This window comes from Centroberyx gerrardi, chromosome 18, assembly GCF_048128805.1.
Source record: "Centroberyx gerrardi isolate f3 chromosome 18, fCenGer3.hap1.cur.20231027, whole genome shotgun sequence".
Taxonomy (NCBI): Eukaryota; Metazoa; Chordata; class Actinopteri; order Beryciformes; family Berycidae; genus Centroberyx; species Centroberyx gerrardi.
The window spans coordinates 11,135,533-11,160,568 of NC_136014.1; the positions used below are offsets into that span (position 1 = coordinate 11,135,533).

Below are 25,036 nucleotides of genomic sequence, written 5' to 3' on the forward strand. Positions count from 1 at the left end.
AGATGGTAAAAAAGAGATCGCTGCTGAGCCCTCTTTCCACTGCATTGCTTAAAGAGTGGGGGAGCTGCATTTCAGGTCACAGATCATTTGTTTATTCATCTATTTGTCTGTTTTTTTAGTATCTTTATCCCCTTCCCTCTTTATACCCTCCCTTTATTGGTGCTGCCAGTCGCAGGCTAGCCATTTTAGATAGCGCTCCATAGTACAGAGCAGGCCTGCGGATGTGTGTTTGCCGTGTGTGTTTGTGTGTGCATTTAGTTACGTAATGCGCCGGAGCTCGGCTCAGCAAAGACGAGGCTGAATGAGACAGCAACAGTCTCATCAAAGGAGTTCGGCTGCTGCTGCTGCCACTGTGTGTGTATGTGCGAGTGGATGACATCTAAGTGCATGCACATGTGTGAGAAACATGTGCGTCTCTCTCCGCTTCCCATAAGCAACCAGCAATGTTATGTTATGTGCTCCTGTTGTGATATGCACCTCTATACGTCTAGGAAAATGCATTGCTGTGTCGATGGTTAGCGGGTTGGCTAGCAATAGCGTATGGGGGATGAAGGCTCTGGAAGGGAAGGGGTATCACACAAAATCAAGAGGGATTAGTATCTCATCCCAGTTGACCTAATTTCACTCCTCGCACAAGTGGGACAAGGATTGGGGAAGAGGAGGAGGGGATGGGTTGAAATGAAAAAAAATCACCCTGTTGCGTTGCATCTATTGAGAGTTCGGTGGTGCGTTTATGTATATGTGTTGGCGTGTGTGTGTTTGTGAGTGGGGGGATGAGGGGGGTTGGGGGGTGGTGGGGGCTGCTGGTGGGGTTGAAGGAGTCAGCTTGTGTCTGCCAGATGGCATTTTTTAAGAGGCCAGAAGCAGGGTCTGTGGTGAGGTCACCGGAGAGCTGCCGAGATCTGGCTTTCATGTCAACCCGGTGCACATCAACTTTTACTCCGCCACCAGAACAATGGTTGTGGGCGTGCCGGTGTGTGTTTGTGTGTGTGTGTGTGTACCTGTGCGACGCAGCGGAGTACTCTTAATCAAAGACCCCTTTTGTACCGGGTTTCATCTTTTATGCTCTCCAAAAGCACTCAAAATCCTCTCTTCCCTCTGTTCTTAGCAGTGGAAATCGAATTTTGTTGCGTGAGCACTACAACAATATAGCTGCTGCCTCTCTCCGTCCAATATCCTGACAGTGTGTCCTGCTTAAGTCCCTTAGCCTTGACAAGCGCCAAATGGGATCTGCGTTTAGGATGATTAAAATTGGTCTACCATGTAGCTCCTCTTCAATAATTTACTGTACATTTACCTCCAGCTTTTACTCCTCTTGCTCCCTGTCCCTTATCTCTGCCGGCTCCCGTCTTGCCAGAAATGATAGTCGTGTGTGTGTGTGTGTGTGTGTGTGTGTGTGTGTGTGTGTGTCTGCACATGTCCGTGTGAGACATATGACTCTGAGGGGCATGTATGATTCACCAGTTCACTAATGGAAAAGTTTAGATGAGAGAGTCAATGTTTCCTTCAATCTGAAAGAAAAGCTGCACACAAGCATGCACGTGCACAAACACACACTCGTGCACGCACGCACACACACACACACGCACGCACACACACCGACACACGTACACGGTCCGTCTCCCTCTAGTGAGTCATCACAATTCAGGAGGCCACACGATATTTCTGTTCACTAGAAAGCAATGTTATCGGAGGACAAGAAATCCCAATGACCCGAAGAAAGGCTAACAGAGAGGGCCGAGGTTGAGAAGGAATAGAATAGAAATGTTGTCTTGAACTGAGTCCGACTGTGGGGCTTTGAATATTGAAATTTTTAGCAAGTTCCGAGTATCAGGGCTTTGTTTCATTGAACATTTATTAAAGTTATGTTCAAAAAATACTGCGCTCTCCCCAGATTTTCACTGCTCATTATTCGGCTGAACTTTACACATGGAATAGAGAGCAAGCTGTGTGTAGTAGCGCACGCGTGTGTGTGTGCACACGTGTATACTGTATGTGTGTGTGCATTGCACGTGTGATACAGAGCAGTGAGTGTGCAGTACTGAGGCTCCGTGCAGCTCTACCTGATGCCTGGGAGGTCACCTACCTGCGCACTAATTATTCCCAACAGACGGCAGGCAACGCTTGACTGGCTCATCGTAAATACACAGTGTCATGCGGGCTGGAGAGAGAGAGTGGAGTAGATGGGTACAGATTTGTATGCACACACACTCACAGGACGTACACACTGCGAGCGACTTGGTTGATGGTTCGCTCTCTTCTGACGGATTGTGGGCGATGGGAGAGGCTCCGATTGCATCAATGTCGTGGTCTGGTGCAGCTACAAACTTTTCAACAGGCAAATCATGTATTTCTTTCTGCTCTGGTATTGCCTGTCATAACATTACGTTGTTTTAGCGAGTTAACATCGCTAGCTGGCAAGTGCTAATTAGGTAGCATTAATCGGAAATAAACAGAAAAAAAGAAATGAAATTACTTTCAAGCTTACCATCGACCCCAACGATGGATGCAACTGTTCTCCAAGTGTTGTTTTTCAGACTTTCAAATAAAGGATGTCCAGAACTTGGAAGCTTTGAATGGCTGGAATCAACTTCTCGCCCATTTTGCACTTGCCAGGCGGAACTATTGTTCATAGAACAAAATCATATCGGTAGGGAAACAAGGAAGCACACAAATCGGATTGGCTGTTGACGGCCGATAACCACAAAAAGTTCAGCTGTGGCTAACTTTTCTTGGCTGACAAACTTGTTGACCATCCACACATGGTCCGGGTTTCCAGAAGAATGGACTTCTGGTGAGTCATTGGTCTTGTCGCTTGCAGTCTGAACACATGGTCAGACAGCTACTTACACACATGTGCCCACACACACACACACGCACACACACAAGGTGAAACACTTGGGTCTAGCTACGGATATTTTAATATATTCTGTTGGTCTGTCCAGCCAGCCAACCAGCAGTCTCAGCCCACTGATCTAGCTCATCTGGTCCCATGCCTCCAACAGACAAGTCCCCTGCCCTCAGTGAGGCCTGCTTGGCAGACACATATCTTAACATCCATCCCTTACAAGTGAATGTGTGCCTCCAGGGTACATGCAGGGTGCAGAAACAGACTTCTGACTCGGAGAAGGTAGGGTGGGGCAGTGGACTCATTGGCTACTGAGTCATGGTCAAGATAGGAATAGAACTACTGGACCTTGTGTTTGGACGGTGATAGTTTTGGCCGGTGTTGAGCTCGACCGACTCTATACCTACAGTATACACATGTTGGGGTGGGACATAATGCAGTGAGGGATCATTCAAAAGCCTAAACGGGAGTTCATTTCATGGAGACTTTAAAGAATGGTAGAAGGGGTGGCACTGATGATGATGATGATGATGAGTCTACAGTAAATGATGATTATAGCCTATAATTTTCCTAATACCATCAGTGTAAGCCATCCTGTATGCGGTATGCTTTGGAACTGGTTTGCTGCGCTCCCACCTAGCAGACAGTGACACCCAGGGACACGCTGGGCCGTCATCCCATTGTGATTTATGACAGGATTTGCTTCCAACAACTGCTTTCTCAGCATTTCCCAGCCTGGACCATGTACCTATTGATTTGCACTCATATTAGTCTCTGGTCAATAGGCTTCTGTACTGCAACAGGGCTCTCATGACCGAGGGGTTTGACCACTGTCTAGCCCCCACGCCACAGAGGTCCCTCCGCATCAAGTTTCCAAAGTAAATGAGCCCATGTGTTCTATTGGATTTGTTTATTGTCATTGTGCACGGTGATCTGCGCTGGTACGTGTCCTTTGGCACGCGGTAATGCTATGCCTCTTATTGATTTCAAATTGTGGTTCATTTTGTAAGTCCGACGCATTCGTCATCGTGCTCGTTCTTGTCAAAGCACATTAAAGTAAAAAGACAACTTCTTTACAACCTTTAAAACTGGGAACTTTCTAAAACACGTCATCCAAGTACCCTTTTCTCTAGAAAATAGGTGAATGTCGGGCAGATTGCTACAGTAAGTGCAGACTGTTGCCACCAGCAGATTATGTCCTTTACTGGTATTTCTCACTCGTCCTACGGTATAAATATCACTTTGTCATACATGCTGTAGATCTAGTGTCACAGTGTAATGTCACTGTCATGTATCAAATCCTAAACGACAGTGTCAGAGCTCTAGCCTTATGAGATCAATGTAAATGCATTTTTGAGGTTTATAGAATGCGATGCCTTTCAATTTGGCAAAAAAAAGGCCTATATGTGCTCAGAAATAGCTGAGCGGTGACGTCTGCTTTGTACAGTCTGTAACCCCCACAAGTCTGGGAGTGAATCACGGCGGAGCTTTCTTTTCTCTGTCTCCCCCTCCGCTTTCCAACTGTCTAGGTGAAGAATAAAAATACGAAAGTTGCGTGGACCACCCACTCTCTTTTTTGAGAGAGAAAAGACATTGGTTTGTGTGAGAAATCATCATAAATGATACATCTCTGTTTAGAATTAAGATGACGAGTATAAGTGAATTTTTAGTTTCCATATATTGTCAAGGTGACCTGACCCACTCAGTGGCACTTCTTTGGCTGGATGAGAAGCTTATGATCTTTTAAGATGTCGGTATCTTTAGCTGTCGTCGTCTGAATGTAACATCGGTGTCTATGGCTGACACCGGTGGCTTGACCTGACACTGGTGTTGAGGTGTGCTGGTGTGACAGGGTTGAATCTAACCGGTGCTGTCAGGTCGGCACGGTCCCTGTGGTGCTTGTAAATGGGACCGGCTGACAGAATGTTGTGAAGCGCAAAGGTTTTAGTCGTCTTCTCTCACTGCCCTTCACGTGACCTCCAGGTCTCACCGCGGAAATAACCGCAAAGCATCGCTCCCTCCTTCCCTTATTCTCTCTCTCTCCCTTCATCTTCTACGCGACCACATGCTGATTTTCTATCTCTCTGCTCTCATTCACATTCTCAGGGATGTGATTTTTCACTTGTTTCAGGATTTCAGGCTTTCTTCGACATACTGGTTGTTCTGTTCCGTTCTAATGGGAGATAACTGGTTTCTTGATTTTTTTATTTTTTTTTGTGCTCCTGGTCACACTGCTGATTCTCTGCAGCAGCTCATTATTTTTGTCTCGCTAGGTAATCTACCACTCTTCCTCAGTGGGCTCTGTTTCCTCCCTATATAAATATTTCATATATTTTCTTATCCTATGTTTTTGTTTCCCTCTCTTCCTCCAAAGTGCCCCACCCATAAATATGGAGGTTTATGTGGCCTGAGATTATGTGTTTTTTCTGCATGTATTTCTACTGGCATTTATGCTCAGTACACAACGTCCAGTGTTTATCTGCGTGTGGATCTGTGGCAGGTGTGTGTGTGGGGGGTGGGGTGGGGTGTGTGTGGGGGGGGTGTTAGCTGTGTGATGCCAGCTCCAGGCTAAACCAGGCTTGCCTGCTGTTCCTCAAAAGCTACGCAAGTCCATAAAAGTGAGAAAATCAACTGAAACAAGAGGCACTTGAGCTGCCTTATGTCCTGCCATAATCACCATGATAGATTAAGTATGACCGGTTATGCTAATGAAGTTATTAATTAAGCTGATTAATGCGTTAATTTAGCAAAGATTCCTCTGTCAACATACTTGTTTTCACACACATGAGCAGTATTAATATGAACGCCGTATCTTAAAGCATTAAGGAGTCATAGTAGTTTCAAGAAAATAGTTTTTTCCTCTTTAATATGCAAATTCATGCAGCAAGGTGCTCCAGTATTAAGTATGTGCCTATATGACATAATATCCAGCATACCATATTTACCATGGTGGCGGGACATAAAGTTTGAAGGTTTATTTGTTGTGCATTAATGATGGAGGTGAATGTCGTTGATGCATGTGGACATGACCCATCGTTTTAATGGTGCGACAATAGTTGCTTATGCCACATAGATAAGTAAAATAAATTGGGCAATTTCTGCATGCCCACATAGTCGAGTGGCTCCGGATTGAATCCTCCCAAGAACTTTATCTCCTGTGCCTTCCCTACTCTGTCTCCCTCTCTGCTTCCCCACTGTCTGACTACATGAAAAGGCTCATGGTGAGTGGACATCCTGCTCCACTTAAAAAAAAAAAAAATGGCATTTTCTGCCGGTGTTTTAACCTTTAGCTAAAACCCCAGCAGATGCACGGTCTTTACAGGGCAGTGGTTTGTGCTGGCAGCTTTATATTAAAAAGATGCATCCCAATGTACAAATTTGATGGATTATAATGACAAGACAGATTAGGGAAGAGCTACTTTGCTTGCCAGTCTGATCAATAGTTTTCAGTATTGTTTGGTGTGATATTGTTGCTTGATATTGTGCTAATTGGTCTAGTGTTGTCTGGTATGGCAGAGTAAAATTATACTATTGTGACATCCCTATTCCCTATATATTTATGATATAGCAGGTGAGTGAAGGGACAGAGACTGTTGTGTTTGAAAGGCAAACAGGCGACAAGCTGTGGGCACCTGATGGCCATGGACCGTGTAAATCATTGGTTATGACCTTACTAAAACCTGGATGCTCTGTCTCTGTCTGCAAGGGCCTTGACACACACACGCACATACAGAGCTCGGAAAGACAGAGAGGTTCCCAAGGTACCAGACCTTGAGGAATAGCCTGTCACTGTGTGTGTGTGTGAGTGTATGTGCTGTGAGTTGTGTGCGTATGTGTCAAGGCTCCTGCAGACAGAGACAGAGCTGTATACAGCATGTGATTTGAGCTGTACAGCCTACCTATGCGTGTGTCCTTGTTTGTGCGTCTATTTTCATGTGTAGTTCAACAAGGCCTTAACGTCTAGGAAAAAATGCATCCAGGTGAACCATCTGTTGTGGCAGACAGACACATGTTTTTCAATAGTTCATCCTATTGCTTCAAATGTGTTGGAGCTTAACTCCCAGACGTAGAATCACACAATTTAAGTCTGACTGCTATTTCATGCTATTTTACCTTCTTTGCTAAAGGCTAATTTCTACATACTCAACTAAACCAACTCCAGCTGGTGAATATTAGCGTCTCTATGTCAGCTGTAGATAACAAGCATGGACTGCCAATATGGCTATGTGCTAATGTTGCTTATAGGCATAAAATGGAGTTTTGCTGCTCATGTACTATATGCTATAGCTGCTGCTGCCTTAACTGCAGTGCATACCTAAGAGCAGAGACTAGGAATGCTCTCCTTGCAGAACCCACTCGCTGTTGTACAATGAATGTTGCCTGTTGTTTACATTTGCGTGCTGGCCTAACAAAGCGGTCATGACATTTACCTTAAGATAATATTTGCCACAGTTATTTGTTTAGTTTGTGGCAGAAATGTTTCTCAGCGGGGTGGAACGGCTTCCGAAACCGCATTTAGACAATGTGAATTTAAAATTCTCCTTTGATAGCACCCCCTGCCTCTTCACTTGTAGGGGAAACACTGATTCGCGATTTGAGGTGGTTTTAACACGGGGCTTTTAGGAGAAATCTTTGATGTGTCAGTGAACAAGCTGCCGCATCTCTTAATGCTTCAAGCTAGAAACATTTCACTACAGTGCACGCTGAGGACGAAGTATACGTGCTGCACTGAATCCTTGAACGATCGGTTTTACTGTAAATACAGCTGAACTCGGTTTGATCACTGCCCCGCTCCAGGATCTGCCAGTCATGTTGTCTCGCTCGACTGACAGCCCATCACCGGTCTGCTGTGTTTCTGTAATGTCTCTTCTTGCTGACGGTGGCACCACAAAAGAATGAAACTCAAGAGAAAGTCTCTCAATATCTGCTCGTTGACTAACAAGCCTTTTTGCTGTCAGCCTAAATATATGGCATTTAAAAATGGACTTTGCAAGTGTCCTAGACTAATTTTAGCGTGACTGAGATTGTTATTCTTTGGCTCAGACTTTGCCTATCAAATAAGAGGCATGTACATCTTTATGTTTGCCTTCCTCGGCCCTGCTGGTAGCTGTGATGATATTTATCCCCCTGTTGCTCTTCTCTGGGCTGCCCTTTACTATGGCGTCATGCTGAGTGCCTGCAGGGAAGACGCACATGTGTGGTATGACGCGATGACTCAGGCTTTAATGCCCTGCCACATGGCTGTCATGAAAACAGCCCTTCCCCCCCTACAGTTCATGGCCCGTCGGTGTGGACGACTGTGTGTGACATACACCTTTATTTTGTAAGCACATACGAGTGTGTTTATGTCCTGTGTGTGTGTGTGTGTGTGTGTGTGTGTGTGTAACGTGACTGGCCACGGGGCTGTTTGTGCTTTTCCGTCTGATTGAAGCAGAATGTGGATTATGTTGTGATGTCAAATGTGGGAACGGGGGAGGGGCAAAAGGGATGAGACAGACAAGTCAGGACTTGAGGGGATGTATGCAGAGGAGGCGCGAGGGAGGGTGGGAGAGACGGGGGTGGGGGGGCGGGGTGGGGGGGGTGCACTTGTGTTTGTCTAGAAGCAAGGCGCTATGGAACATGGTGTCTGTTTGCCTTAGCATCATCTAGTGAGTGGGAGCCGACAAACTCAGCAGGAGGGATGTACACTGTGATTTTTTACAACGGAGACTTCTGGAATAGCGTCAACATGGTGCAAAGCTGCAAAGACTCAAATACTTAAAAGTGCTGCGGATGTGTCCTTGGTTTGTCATTCAGTGCAACACAACCCGGTCCTGAATCCCCGCACACCCTGAGGAGGCAGGAGGAGAAGCAACAGGAAGAGTTGAGGGACGAAATCACGGCAGATTGAAGAAGTTCCGTCTAAGTTTAGAAGAGTGAAGAGGAGGAATGGAAATTAGAGGGAGATAAAGTGTAGGAGTGTCTGCATATGGAGTGGAGCCAGAGTGGTCACAGCCAGTCAGCTCTGTGACTCAGAGCCCTGGTGTTGTGTGGGCGGGGTTTTCAGAGATTGGCAGGGTAGCGATTGGCTCCTGACACAACTGTAGTCGGACCGCTGTCCAAACAGGAGCCGCCGCACGCTGGTTCTTTGCCCACTCTTATGTGCAGGATGGAGTGTCAGACCCCATAGGAGGCGGGAGACGCCCACCACCTCTTACCCAGCTCACAGTGCACTGCAGTGGGCCAGCGAAGCTCCCAGCCCCCCCCCCCATCTCCATCACACCACTTTATATAGAGCACTCTTTCTTTATATATAACATCACGTCTTGCTTCTCAGTACTTCAATTCATGCTGTTGAAAACAAGGACAGCTCATAGACCCTGCAAAGGAAAGGATAACCTTGCAGTCTGTGCATTACCGCTTCCATTTCAGTGATGAAGCAGCTAATTTGTTTGATAAGCCAGGAGCCCTTGCCATCTCCCAGACACCAGCAGGAGTGAATGATGAACAGGCAGAGCGAGAGGTCTCAGCTAGCCGCGCCACCGTGCCCCCATTAAGCCTCGATTGGGGTCTATTGGCCCGATTTCTCTTCCTGTCTGGTGCTTGGCAACGCTTTTGCTTTCACATTAGACGCGGGTGTCGATGATTGCTGATAACACGATGAGGGCGGACAACGGCGAACGCATTAACCCTCGCTGGCACTGCCGCAGACCTGACAATGTTAGCATCCAGAGAGATAACACATGCTGTTAACCCTTTCACTGTCAGCTAGGTGACAGAATAAAAAGGACACTCAAGGTCCTTTGTTATGAGCTGTGCTTGGTATGTTGTTATGATATCCTCTGAAGTAATCGCTCATATATTTTCAGGGAACAATATTTTGGACATGACCTTAACACTCTAGCTGAAATGAAACCGTGGAAACAATGGCACATTCCCTCTCGCTCTCGGTAGGCAGTCCTCAGTGTAACGATCAGCAGCTGGACCCTGGTGCTCATTTTTAGAAACTGTTGCTGCAGTGCCATGCATTTTTAATGGCTAAGGCCATTGTAGCAGGCTGTGTGCTGTGTGTGTGCGCATTTACGTATGTGTGTGTGTACATGGGTGTTGCACATAGGTATTCACAAATGTATACTGTGTGTGTTTACATGTTGTGTGTGCGTGTGTGTGGGTTGAGCACACTTAAGTACCTGTATGTGGAGAAGAGCCATTAACTGATGAGCTTTTTCCTCCCGTATACGATGGCTCTAGTGATGTTCAACCTAATATAACCCGCTGTGCTCTTCTGTTGCCATCTCCACTTCAATAAACAGGCCTAACCACACCTCCTTATACTGCCATGTCACTCTCTTAGCTGCTCATGCATCCCAGTCCGGACGCAACTACTAGCTTTACTTATGTTCAGTGCATTGAACTGAAGACATTTTTCATGCAAATCCAATAACTGAGATGTTTATACTAGAAGTTGCACTGTAACAACTAAACATATACATTGCACCTTCAAATGCTTTTATTTCCTTTGTATTCTTTGTGTAAAATAAGACTTTGCAGAGCAAAATGGATCTGCATTTAGACTTACAGAAGGATCAACATGCACACACACACACAACACAAAATGGGGTGTGGGGCTTTTAAGTTTTAACAGTTAAGATGGAGTTATATGTGTGTGTGTGCGTGCTTGTTTGTGCGTGCATGATTGTGCATGTGTTTATGTGTGTGTGTAAGTGGCTGTACACCGTTTTGTTTGCTAACAGTGATTTAGACACTAATGTGATGTGAAGGCTTTGGGCTTCAGACACACTCCCTGAATCATGTTGAATAAGACCTGTGGGGTTCAGATTCCCAAAGGTCTGTCTGTTACTGCGCCGCACGCCTCCTCTACAGATCTGCAAAGTCTGGATTCATAACGAAAATGAATTTGATCGCTCCCGTAGCTTGAATATTTTGAGAATTGTGGAAAAAAAAAGTATGGGAAATATTGTCCCATTGTAATGCACATATGAACAAACATTTTACATGGTTGTAGACCCACTGTCATTTCACATTTTGTGGTACATTTTGTAGTAATAGTAACATCAACAGCATATAGTTGACAGTCATATTGCCTGGCCACTTTTAACTTACATCATATTGAGTGCAGACCAAAATCTTTACATCCAGCCAGGAGGTTGGGATAAACTCTGTAATGTTGACATGGAAAAGGCACAGGAATCATGTACTAGAAAGAGTGGAGGGTTATTCATTGGCTTTGTGCAGCACTTTGATCAACTCCAGCTGTTTTTAAGTGTGCATTATAAATAAATTTGACTTGACTTGACTTGACTTGTCCTCCCTGTGACCCTCGCTCTTAGGGCAGAGATGGCCAAACAAAACTAGTACAGTGGAAATGTCTACAGCACTAATGGAGGATTCTGGGATTGATAATGTCAGAGAGGGGAGGAGGCAGATAGATTAGCAGATAAATGTGTATACCCACACAAACAGACAGACACACACACACACACACACACACAGCCATAATCTGTTGCCAGCCAGCCAATGCAGTGCCAGGCCCTGGTTTCAAAGGGCCGGTACCAGTAAGGTGCCAGCACAGTAGGAGCCTCTTTTTGCCAGCTGCGCTGTAACACCGACACTAGGCTAACACCTCCGAAACTGGGGTGTAGCTGTATGTGTGTGTGTGTATGCATGTGTGTGTGTTAAATATCAACCATCATGGTAAGGTTACCTAGCAGGCATCCTGGAGTGAGGGAGGAGGAAAGAGAGAGAGAGAGAGCAGACAGAGAAGAGATAGAGATAAAGATGACAGAGATGGTTTGAGAGAGAGAGAGAGAGGGGATTAGCAACGGAGGAAGCAAGGCGCTCTTTCTTTCTTTCTTTCTCTCTCTCACTCACTCTTTCTTTCTCTCTCGTCTAGGCACCACAGGCACTGTGCTCGACATACAGTAGCAGGACAGAATAAGTCTCGGCTTACATGCCCTCAACATGGCACAACGCACTTGTATACACACATACACACACTCTCTCACACACACACACACACACACATGCACGAATAGGACCAATCCTCTTGACTTATGTAACTGCCTTTGATGCACTATGCACTCACTCAAGACCCCCACCCCCCGAAGGCCTCGTTTATGGTGTGTGATGCGTTTAATGTGTGTTTCTGTCTCTTTCTTATTCTCTCTCTCTCTCTCTCTCTCTCTCTCTCTCTCTCTCTCTCTCTCTCTCTCTCTCTCTTTCTCTACCTATGGTACATAAATACGCTAAATTGAAGATGCAAATAAACAAATACACACACACACACAGGCCACGGACACACGCAGTTTTATATCACACAGATGGATGTGTGAGTCATGAAAGCATTGTTGTTTAATTAAGCGCATGGTGTGTTTGCCTGTGTGAGTGCCTGTTCTTTTTATTAATCCCGTCATTCAGAGAGAATGCCTTCCTCTCTGGAGTCCTGAATTACTTAATCCAATCTAATGCATCACCTGCATTAATCCACAGCCACTCTGTTTCTCTGGCATCCAGCGCTCGTCTGTTCCCCTGTGGTGCTCAGCCCACTTTGTCTGTGTGTGTGTGTGTGTGTGTGTGTGTGTGTTACCAGTAATCCATTAAAGTAATTTCCGTCATTATAGCACAATAAATGTTCCCAGTTCTACAGACTAGTATATAATAGCATAGCAATAGCATAGGTGGATATATGTAATAATGGGATACTTTGTTGATCCCTGTAGGGAACTTCTCTTCTCACTTGCCTTCCTCCACATGGAGAACCAGGGTAAGTATTAACATGCCTGTACACTTATTAGAGGTCTTATTTTTTCACCATGCAATGACAGGTTTCTTTGCGCTGCATGTCCTCTCTTAGATTAATACAGAACATGAGTGGGCATGAGTACTTATTAAACACAAATGGACTTCATGTCCCTTAACAACAAATTTTCTGCTGTCCTTTTTCTTATATGCCCCATTTATACTTTCAGGACTTTCTTTAGCCATGTTCAATAGGAAATAGGTTGGTTTTGTTTCTTTATTTTGGTTTTTAAATTGGTCTTAAATTCAATTCCGGGAAGCATTTAAAAAGGTCTAAAAAGTCTCAAATTTGTTTTTCTGAAACCTGCAGGTACCCTGAGGTCAGAGGTTAGGCTCAGCTACATAACAGCGTCCATGGAGCCGGTAGGGATTCAGTGTCTTGCTCAAGGACACTTCAGCGGCATGGATGCTTGTCGACACAGGGGCTTGAACCCTGGTCGTCCAGTTGAAGGACGTTCTCCCTACTCTCTTTGCCAGAGATCAGGGCAGAGGGGAGATGCAGATGCTTCACAAAGCGCAACACGCAGCAGTCTTCCAGTGTTTGTGTGTGTGTGCGTGTGTGTGTGTGCGGACGCGCTAGTTCACCGCCGACTTCACGTTAAGCAGTGGAGATACTTGGCCTTCTGTCTCACATTAATCAAAGAGCACAGGACACTGCTCCGATTAATATTTTATATGCTGCATGACGTTTTTGGCAGGACGCCCTCCTTCAGCTTGCTATTGGCAAAGTGACAACCATACAGTGTACCAACAGTGGGTCTAATTAGTACAAAAGCAGACACAACAGAATTCCTGCCAGCATGGGAGTGCTGTATAGATAACTTCATCCATCAGTCTCAATCCATCCTCAAATAACCGGGCAGTAGGTCTGCACAATCATCAGATGACAGTGAATATGAAAGCTTATGGCATGTCATCTTGTACATCTCAGTATTCGCGTGGAAATGGAAATTCATTTAGGTCATTAAGAATATATATATGAGCATAAATAGTCAATCCAATACCTTTCTACTTGAAGTAATAGTATCTGTTTCTTCCTTTAGGTGAGTCTGTCTCACATCACCTTTCATTTGACCTTTCGGAGTATACTCATGATTCATCTGACTGTGTGTGTGTGTGTGTGTGTGTGTGTGTGTGTGTGAATGATGTGGATGGCACATAATCAGACTAATTCTGCTTTGCCCAGTTCTGAGAGAGAGAGAGAGCCAGACAGAGAAAAGCTCTCTCTTAGTCTCACTCATAACCATATCTGTAAAAAGATTTCTTTTTTGCAGATGAACACACACACGCACACACACACACCCCAGTTTCTGAGGCGTTAGCCTAGAGTCAGTGAAGTGTTACTGCGTGGCTGGCAATAAACTGACTCCTGCTGTGCTGGCACCTTACCGGTACCTGTCCTTGAAACCAGGGCCTGGCGCTGCATTGGCTGGCACATTGAAACAGATTATGGGCCAACAGTCGCTAATCTCCCATGGTGCCACCTTTGAAAAGATTTGTTTGATATCAATGCCAGAGGGGGCGTGTGCGCGTTTGTGTCGGAAAAAAGGAGGGAGGAGGGAACAAGAGGGCAGAGCCTTGCTGTCAGATCACTGCGCACACATACACACACACAGATATACGGTGCAATTTGATCATTTTTGAGCTAGTGAAGGGGTTATGGTGTGTGTGTCATCCCCATCATCGCCCAAAGCTCGTTGGTGGTGTGGTAACTACGTCATGATGTCCTGAACATCAGCCATGTTTGTTTCCACCACTGTAAATGATGTAACATTTGGTTCAATTCAATTGTGTTTTACTTTACAGGCTCCACTTTCTAACTACCTGCCAATATACAGAACCTGCCACTAGATTAGCAGAAGTCTTTGATGATACGAAGCTCCTCAGTCAGGATGCCTTCCCTCGCCTCTGAAACCTGCATTAAAACAAAGACACATGTATTCACAGCGGGAATGTGTTAAAGGTTAATTTGGCATTAACTTACGTTCTAATAAAACATTTTCCTCCCTTCCACTTTGAGAGGGTAATACATAAAGCCATCTAAATGCATATGCTGGCTCCCGTTCGCCACATCCATTATTCATAGACAGGAAGAAATCCAGTCACAGACTTTTAGTCCTGCAGTCGCTTGTGTCGTCCTCTGCCTCTCTCGCTCTCCCTCTCTTCTCTGTGTATAGCCAAACTGTGTTTCTCCTTAAATTATGTTCCCCCTTGTCATTTTAAATGTCCACTTGGGTTTTGTCTGTGAAACCGCACTTCTCACCCCCTCCTCTTAGTCTTACACTGTCTTCTGTTCCCCTCAGTCCTTAAATCTCTCAGTTGTGTAACAGAGAAATGGATCGTAATTGGGTGGAGGATGAAAGCCTAGCTATAGGCAAAGAAAATTATGACATGTATATTTTATATGTATACTACCAGCATTTCATCTGGATCTGTCCTTTAAATGCCCCCCCCTCCACCACCACCACCACCTCTGCACATTCCCTCTCCAACAGTATCCAATAACTAGTACGCATCATTGTAGAACATTGTGTTTACATAGTAAAATTGATCCAATGTCAAGCAGAGTTTTGTACATGCTCCTCTCCCTGGCCGTCTTGGCATGAGATACCCCATTGTTTGGACTATCTCATAGCCTGTTTATGGATTGATCGCTCTTTCCTTTTTTTTTTCCGAGTGAGCACCTTCAGTATGCGCAATCCAACGGCAACAGCAGAGCGAGAGTGCGAGGCGAGAGAGAGGGGATCGAGCTGTGTGTGCACAGGAATTACTGCGAGTACATTTGAAGACCCGGTGGCGAAGTTTGTCGAAGCGTATATGGTTCATGTTCCCTCTGCACAGCCCACAGATTTCCCTCGCCGAATAGGAAATTAAAAGTGTGTGTATGGACGCAGAGTCTTCCCTTCTAAAGTGGAAGAATAAACTTACAAACGCTTGAAATTAATACCTGGAGTCTTCATAACAAGGCCAAGGTTTATTCAGCATGACACTATCGCGTAAAATTCCTCATTTATTCTATATTGTGGATCACAGGCTGAAATGTTGGGACACATTATTGCTTGGGAATGTTGAGATCCACCTAGATGTTGATGATTTTTGTTGCTGCTGAGGAGGTTTATGATAGCGTAGTAGTCTTGTGCTGCATAGTGTGGAGTGGAGTGTATAGTTGAGCATAGAGTGCAGTGTTGTCAATTTTGGGTGAGTTATTTTGAAAATGTAATTTGTCCCAGATTACTGATTCCCCGCTTAAATTTGTAACCAGTAACATCATTCCCTAATCTTCCCACAGTACCATAATGTGCTTACTTTCAGTTATTTTTGGAGTACTTTGACTCTAAAATTGAGTTCAACACTCCTCTTCCTTCCTTCCTTCCCTCTCTTCCTTCCTTCCTTCCTTCCTTCCATTTAACATCCAAGCAAGGTTTCAACATGAGCGCACACCCTAGATGATAGCACAAGAAATATTCACATCAGATCCTGGATATTTGCAGATGTCTTATCGACTGACTTTTCTGTGACTTCCCAGCTTATTTCATGATAGATGATAAAAGTTGGGAAGTAGAGAACAGGGGAATAACAGGCAAGAAAGTCCTGGTAGGATTCAATCGGAGGCCAGCAGGCGAACACATGACTCGACTATCCCATGGCACATGATAGATAATCCCTGTTCACATTTTTACTTTCCAGCTTTCTGCCCCACTCAGTCACAATGTTACTTACACACACACAAACACACACACACACACACTCACAGCTTCACTGCAGTCTGGAACAGCCTCGGCTCTCCGACATTGTACGAGTCACCAGGTATTGTAGCCTAAGTTTGAAACTACAGCGAAGTTAGAAAATCACCAAGGGCAGATTTGATGTAAACTGCAGAGTGGGCTGAGAGGTTCGGCTTGCTTCAGAGTTCATGCTGTAATTGGCCAAGTGGGGTTCAGAGCACTGTTGTACCACTGGACTGAGCTAGTGTCCTTGTACTCCGCCACGCGCCAGGACCCGACTTATGTTTAATACATACTCACTTTGTCCCCGGGTGATTGTGTGCTAAGCATGATATGCACGTAGCGATGAGCAATACGCACAAAACCGGTGTTAATTGTGCACATTGTGTCCTTTGCCAAAACCCAAACAGAAGATTTACGGCAATTTTCACTTAACCCATTACACTCTGTCTGCTCTAGGCTAGGTTCCTGTGAATGATGCTTGCTAAAACCTTCGCTCGATGATTACCTCATGTCTTCAGAATCGGTTCAGAATAGGCAACAAAAATACTTAAGTCACTTTTTAAACAGAAATTGGAGCCTCAGAACGCTGTCTTTTACAATCAAATCAAACTTTTAAACAATTTGGCTACATATTAATGTCTTTCTCTTTTCTATTCCTACGGTAACTCTACCTCTGTTCATTCATTTCCCTCTCTTCTGTCCCATTCTCTTTCTCTTCCCTCCCTCTTCTCCCCCCCCCCCCCCCCCATCTTCTCTCATACGCGTTCATTCTCTTCCTTTATGCTCTGCACGCTTTTGCTGAAGGGCTTTGGCCACGAGCTATTCTGCTGATTCGCCTTTTTTCCCCCAATAGTTTACCCGCTGCCCCCCTCCCTCTTTCCTCACATCCCACCCGCATACCTCCTTTTCTCCTCCCACCCTCCCTCCTTCTATCCTCTCTTCGATCCCTACAGCCGTCGCCATCCGAACTTCCAAACCTCCATCCCTCCTTTTGTTCCTTCTCCCTCCCTCCCTCCCTCCTTTTCTCCCGTCTCTTTTCAGTTATTTGCCTCAGAGTGGCCGTACAGTAGCTGAGTGCTGAGTAGTGCTGCTAAAATTAGCTGATAGCCGGGGTTATTAACACCATACTACTGGGCAGGTCTGGCCATGCTCCAGGAACCAGCAGCCCACATTATCCCTGCAGCACGGGGGTTACAATTTTTACTGCGCATCAACACTACGCCTGCATCTCCCTCGCTGGCTCAGACCCAGACCAGCTCGCACACTACATCTCTTAATAGGGTTTGGATTCTACAGTAATTGGCCATATAGTGTTTTGTGTCAGTATTTTGCTTCTCTGTAATCCTCCCAGATCAGAGAGAGAGACTTAATAAGATGACGATCTCAAGATGATGATAGGGGCTGCTTTAGTTTTGCCTAATAATCCATTTTTTTTGTGTGTAGCCTTAGTTATATCTTTGATTTTTCTGCAGTGCACAACTCCAAATAAGTATTCAAGTCACCATTTATCTGTGGTTTAACTGTTCTTGTCTGTGGTCTGTGGTTTAACTGATTTAATAACACTGTACCGTGTTATTAAGATCATATCCTGTCATGGCAAATATGTATGTCTTAGGGATGGGACAATATGCTTATCTCACGATACGATTCAATACACGATATGGGATTCACGATTTGATACGATCTAATAAATAGAAGTTCAATGACAGGAAAGTATGACTGTGCAGAATTATGTTTATTTCTGAGCCACAAATCTTTCTAGCAGTGGCATTGGCTCGCTAGAATGTAAACAGCAATTTTAAAATGTCATGGCAAAGTGCAGATAATATAATTTGGATGGAGAGCTTGTGAAACTGTGATGGGCAAGCCGTCGCATTGGTGATTACTACAGCAGAATAAAATGGAGCTAATATCACAAGTCATTTTTCTGCCCCACGATACGTATTGTCACATTTTTGTATTGCAATATATTGAATTTCGATATATCGTCCCATCCCTAGTTTGTCTCCATTAGGAATCACAGACTCTATAGACAGGTGGATAGTGCCAGAACAATCATCAGTTCACAGATCAGCCCTCCCCCTGCTAGAAAAGTCTTGGACGACACCTCATTTTTTAGGTGATTCTGGATTACCGCAATGTTGAACTGTGCACCTCAGCAAATGGCCATTGTCAAGAATGTCATCTAGATGAATCTTAGGGACAGGGGGCTATAATAGATGTAGGGGCTGTAATATGTGTGTGTGTGTGTGTGTGTGTGAGTCTGTATGTGTATCGTAATGCCTTTCAAGGTGAGAGCGTGGAAGCTGAGGCAGCGACAAATACTCAGCGGCACCATCGCAGTTTAATTGTTTGCCTGCATAATAAATCAAATGTGTCGAGGGAGATTATTTATACAAGGACTGTGTTAAACAAATGAATCACCGGTTTGCTCTACTCCAGGTTTTGCTCGGTGTGTGCATTTGTGTGTGGGGGTCTGTGGATTGTGTGTGTGTGTTTACACATTTGCTTGCATTTCTGTAAGATTGCATGGCAATATGCGTGTGTCTGTTCTGCATGTGCGACTTTGATATTCATGAGGGAAAGTGTGTCTCATACGTTGCCCCCCTCTTTCTTTCCTTGATATATTTGGTGCTGCCTGAACGCTCTGGCAGGGGGTGTGGAAAGAAAAACAAATTAACATAAACAACACATAGCCCCCTTAGAGCTACTTCACAATGTGTAGATGTGTAAAGCTCAGAGGGTGAGGACCTGTGTCCAGAGAGCAGCTTGTTTTTTTTTTTAGCTGGCAGTGTTCAACAGCTCCTTGCTGGGATGCTAGTCATTGTTCCTGCTGTTGCTATGCGACAGCTGAAAACCTGTTTAAAGCACATTTTCGCTAAAGTTGAGAAGCTTTCAAATTTCACTGACCAGTGTGCTGCTCAGCACAAAAATGCTCAGCCCTCTCTGTCCACAGCATGTTTTTTTTTCATCTCAAACAAGAAGAAAACAATGTCAGCATTGTAAAGAGAGGTCCCTGGTGGACATGCTACCATGCCTAGAGACCCAGAAACCGTATAGACAAGAGTGTCGATGTAAAGTGGTGACTCTCCCAAAAATATCCCCAAATTTATATTTTTTTGTGGCAGATCCTGTAAGTAAGGTAACAAACTCTGCTTATTCAGTCGTAGAGGAAACAGTGATTTATGCATTTTTACATTTTTTACATTTTGGGCATTAGTTGACACTTCCAGAGTATCCAGAGCAACTTGCAGTGAGTGCAAGAGCTGATTCTGCCTAAATTCTTAAATTGGTAACATTACAAGCAAGCAATGCTAAGAAGGGCATGGTTCAAAGCCACAGCACCCAGACAAAAGACGTAACAACTGTGTGTGTCCTCAGAATGATCATATGTGATAGGGAGAACCAAGGAAAAAATAAGAACCAAGGAAAAAGACAGGAGCATGATCCGTGCACACTGAGGAGAAAGACAGGAGAAGGGGGGAAGCGTTTCTTGAAGAGATTTTCAGGTTATGACAGGAGATAGGGAGCGACTCTGCTGTCCTGACAGGGGCGGGACAGTCATTCCACTGCTGGGGAGCCAGGAGGGAGACCTGGGTTGAGTCAAGGAAGGTATAGAGCTAAGTGGCCGGTAATAGCCGAGTGGCGGCCGCAGCACGGTGCCGGACCGTGGCCCGGAGCGACGGGGATGCGGCTCCCTCAGCAGCCTCGTGCGCTCGGCTTTAAATTTGATATAAGCAGCCAGAGGGAGTGCGGGAGGAGGGTGACAGGAGGTGGGCTGCAGCATTCTGGATGAGTAGTAGATATCAGGAGCTGACTAACGCTTGGACAAGAAGCTGGGCAGAGTCCCTAGTGAGGTTTGTTTAGGCTTACGGAGTATTGGCTGTTGTTGGTTTGGTTTATTGCTGCGAAGGCATTGTCATGACAGGCAGTGAAAAGGCTTGGGTTTTTTTTTTTTTACATGCAGCTATTTCTGTCTTTCTCATTTTTTGGTCAATCCTTTCCTCCACTCCCTCCCTCAATATCTTTGCCATCTCTTCCTCTAGCTTTTTCTTATCTCGGTTCATCCCTCTCCGCTCTGTCCTCATTCCTCTTTTTCTCTCCCCACCCCGTCGCTATCTCTCGTTTCTTTCGCCAGTGTTTTCGCTCGGCTCAGCCGTGTTTCTCTCCCCTCATTATCCGCCGTTCGTTCTCTCCTCTTCCCTCTCTCTCTCTCTCTCTCTCTCTCTCTCTCTTTCTGTCCCCCCGTCTCTGGGTCCGGTGCGGAGCAGGGCTGAGTCCCGTGGCCCCGCCCCCCTCCCTGGCAGGGTGATGTATGACTGGCTGGGTTTGACGTCACTCCAGGCCCAATGTCATAGCGGCTCAATGCTCGCAGGCTCGCTCTTTCTGGTGCCTTCTCTCCGCGCCTCTCCCTTATTCCTCCGCTTCTTTATCCTCCGTTAATCATCTCTCTGTCTCTCTCTCTCTGTCTCTCTTTCTCTTTCAGTATCTCTCCCCTCCTTTTTACAGTATCTGTGCCCGACTCCTCCGTTTCACTGTTTCTCCCTCTCCCCGTCCATTTCTATTCCTTCTCTATCATTCCTCATCTCTCCGGTTCTTGTTAAAGCTCATCTTAGCCTCTCATCTCGTTTCCTCCCTCTGTCTTGCTCTGTTAGTTTCTGGAGCTTTCTGCTCTCGTCTAGATCTGCTCTCTCTCATCGTCCTCTTTAGATTTTTTCCCTCTTTGTTACACACATTTATACACACACACAGTCCTCACAGGCACGACATGTATGAGGCAAGTGGTCAAGCAGCGAGCCGATGCTCCTCTCATGTGAAATACAGTTTTATTCTTACATGTATTCAATTACACTGACAAACACCAATTCCATTCCTGGATAACAGGGTTTCGCAAACGTCCCGTCTGTTCCCCACTGTACCAAGGCAAGACCCCCCTCTGACAACTTCACTTTGCCTGCCGCCCAGTGACTCACCTTTTGTTTGTCATGAACGTCGCCCGTGGCTTTGGAAAAAAATAAATATACGAGAAGCAATATAAAAAACGAATATCAGTCAACTTTGAGTCCCGAAATAGCTCCGGAAAGTTTCATCGGACTTGACAAGACGTGGAGATGACCCACTTTCCGCTCTCTCTTCCTGTCTTTCTCTCTCTCTCCCTCCCTCTCTCTCCCTCGCCGCTGTCTCTGCCTGCAGTCAGTCTGTCCACTTTTAGCGCTGCGCTGTGTGGGAGAGGGGCAGAGGCTGAGACGGAGGCCGAGACGGAGGCCTCGCTCGGTTAAAACGAGATGAGGAATGCTCTTGTCAGCAATTGTGACACATCTCCTACTGAGCCCGTCCCATGTGGACGGGGTTGAGGCTCTTTGGGTCATGTTTGCTAAAATACTGTAAAAGATAGCGACTACGGCAACTGAGATGTCTAGGAACTTTTCTTTTTAGGAGATGTATGTCGTTTCAGGAATCAGGAATGGCCACATACAGCGCGTTCAGATAGCCTAGAACATTTTTTAAAGTGGTAATCCACAAGATTATGACATTTTTTTTGGCAACATCTTTGTTGCTAAGTGCTCGTTGCTGTGGTGTTTCTGCACTGCACTTCCCAGAGATCACCTGTCAATCAAACAGTGTTTCCAGTACTGTAGCTGCTCATGCTAACTACCCAGTTCTTCTGTTTATTCCAAACAAACCACTGTTGCTGCTGCCAATAGCATAAACGCTTCCTGTGAACCAGAGAATTTTCCCTGGTGTTGTGCCAAAATTTGTATCCCCTAAGGAAATTATTGTGGGTGAAATGCGCTTAATAAATGACATGTAGCCTTGCAACTTTCTTGTAGGATCAATGGACACTTCTGGTCTGAGTTAAATGCGTGATCTTGTTCATTATGAGGCTACTAGGTCTGTTACTTTTGGTAGTCTACTTTCATTCTTTTTAATCCTGTGAAATGTTTTGTAAATGTTGTTTTACCGTTTCAAAAACCAGCGATATGAAAACAGTCCACAAAATTGAAATGATGTTATTTTCTTCCATGGTGTGAAATCGAGGCAAAGACACGCCACCAGGGGAAATATGTATTTTAGAGGAAACAAATTTTGACACTGGAAAACAGCTACCCGACACCGGGTGTTTAGAACAGCAAATGTAAAAACTTCCATGAACTGGGCTGATGAATTACTATTGTGTTATGTGACATCAGCTGATTGTGTCAATCAGCGATAGACAGTAGCAGAACGGACATGTATTTATATGAAAATGTCACAGATTACATTAAAGATGGAAGTCCACTTTCCTACTAAATTAGTTCTGGTGGAACTCGGTCCACTTCTTTGCAGAGCACTTCTTGCTTTTCTCCCATTGGATTGAATGTCTTGTTTAGACAATGTGGCCAGCTGCATTTTTATGATAATTGTTTGGGCAATATTCACTTGAAGGACGTGTGCAGTAGCTAGTGTTTCCCTCTTTGATGGTTTGAATTTATTTAGCAGGAAACCAATTTTTTTTATGATGCTGTCTGTGTCTATGTGTGTGTGTGCTTTATGATAATGTGCTTTTGGGATGGCTGCCTCTTTAGAGAGAAGGCAAAGCGAGCCGTTTAAAAAGCACAACCTTAAATCCTTTCCTCTTTCTTTCTCAGGCCCTGGAAGATTTGGTTGCCAGGCAACCTTAGGAAAGAGTTTTCAATTAAGTCACTTCGAGTTACATGTACTGTAGCTACTGTTCCTGGGACCAAACCACCCTGCCTAACACTACACAGGAGGTCTCCACCTCTCTTTCTCTGCGTGTGTGTGTGTGTGTGTAGGTGTATATGAATGATCAAGGTAAAGCCCTGGAGTATCCGGATCATTCTGCATCACTTTGTATGTAGCTGTACGGCTCAAACTGTGATTTAGCTGGATAGCTCTGCAGGCTATGTAGGTGGCCGCATGTGCGAACACACACACACACACACACACACACACACGCACTAATGATGAGCAATAGTGTCGTCCCCGGGGTGTTACACCTCTATGCGCGCCCCTATGAAAAACTGCCACCCCCCCCACCCCAGTCTTGAGAATCATGGGCAGAATGAATGGATATAATCAGTAAGCTCACCCATTCACTCTGCCCAGGAGAGGAAGCTCGTTATTCTCTGCCTATCCCTTCCCCGTTCCCTCTTTCTCTCTTTTTCAGCCTCCATCCTTCCGCCCCTCTCGGCCTGTTTTCTCTCTCCTCTGCATCTTTTATCGGAGTTGTCTATCTCTGTCTAACTGCATCCCCCCCTCCCTGCTGTTATTTTCTCATCTGCTCTCATAATATCCATCTCTTCTCTGCTGATTCATTTTCTATATATTTGAATCTTTAAAACTCTCTCTCTCTCTCTCTCTCTCTCCCTGTCTCCCTGTCTCCCTCTCAGTGCGCGGCCTGTTATAGTTTTATTCCTTCTCTGCAGCATTGCCGCTGTTCCACTGTTTTTGTTTGTTTTCATACCATATATTTATTCATCTCAAATGCTCAGGATTTCTCCCCTATCTCTGCTGTCAGGGTACAAATCCTTCCTCTCCAATACACACCACCTTTTCTGCATAACTGAAATCATCTCGACAGCTTAGGTCCAGTATGTTTCCAAATGAATATGAATTCCTGAAATATGTATCCAGTATTGCTTATAGCATGTTTGGTACTGGGTTGTAAAGTGCCTTTATTCTTGGAGCACGTGCTCTCCAAAATAAATTTGCACTCCCAAGCACATTAAAAAGGGAGCACATGTATAACTTGAAATTTAAAGTACATATGAGCATTTTAACAGATCATGCTTAATCATGCTGAATATTCCCTTCGGAATACTACATTTTTGCAATCTAGCAGCATGTGCTCCCTTGGAAAAAGCGAGCGTCATGGTATGTAATTGCAGGACGTGTCAGGAGGTGGTGAATAATTATAAACGTTTCTTATTTTCAAGAAAGGAATACATTTTTCAGGCCTAGAGGGAGTGTAAAGGGGCAGAGGCATGCAATATTGAGACCTTTCTTGGTTGTAGGCGATGAATGCGGTCAAGCTCTGCTGGCAGACCATAGAAAGGTCACTGTGTATAGTTCATTTTCCCTCCCACCGGGGAACTGATGTCATGATCTTTGAGTCAGGTGTATCGAGGAGCAAATGACCTTCAAGCCCTAAGGCTGGTAAAAAAAGCACCCTGAAAAACAGTACATACGCCTCATATACATATGTATACATGCCTGCCTGCACTGAGGCCCCTGCACACACTGACACACCAAAACACACGCAATTTATGTTGGATGCTGTCTTTCTCTAGCGATACATCCCTTTGGTGGTACGTTCCTTGACAGAGAGCCTATCAGGTTCGGTCGCCCAGGTGTGGAGTGTTACTGTCAGCACGAGAGTGGAGCGGCCGTCATCCAGCTACAGTTCCTCATCAACGAGGTAGGTCACCGTGGCGACACCTCGACACGGAAAAAATGAAAGAAAGAGTGGAGTCAGCACACTGCTATAATACTCCTGTAAGGTGTTTATAGTCACCGCTAAGACAATGTATGGATGATTTTACTGGTAACATCAAATACTTCACCTCCCTTATCTCCTCACCTCCTTTCCTCACTCTCCATTTCTAAATTTGGATGCTACGAAGGTTAGACTCAGTCATATAAACCGAACTCATGGGTTTAA

General features: G+C 45.1%; 1 protein-coding gene across 4 annotated transcripts in view; it reads left to right on the plus strand.

Annotated features, from left to right (window-relative positions):
• The window catches only part of stxbp5a (syntaxin binding protein 5a (tomosyn)), an 85,342-nt gene that overhangs the window by 7,622 nt on the left and 52,684 nt on the right, over positions 1-25,036 (plus strand). For all 4 annotated transcript variants that reach the window (XM_071915804.2, XM_071915806.2, XM_071915805.2 and 1 more), the window contains exon 3: positions 24,712-24,793. In XM_071915804.2, the coding sequence (XP_071771905.1) occupies positions 24,712-24,793 (82 nt within the window). The remainder of the gene's footprint in view (positions 1-24,711; positions 24,794-25,036) is intronic.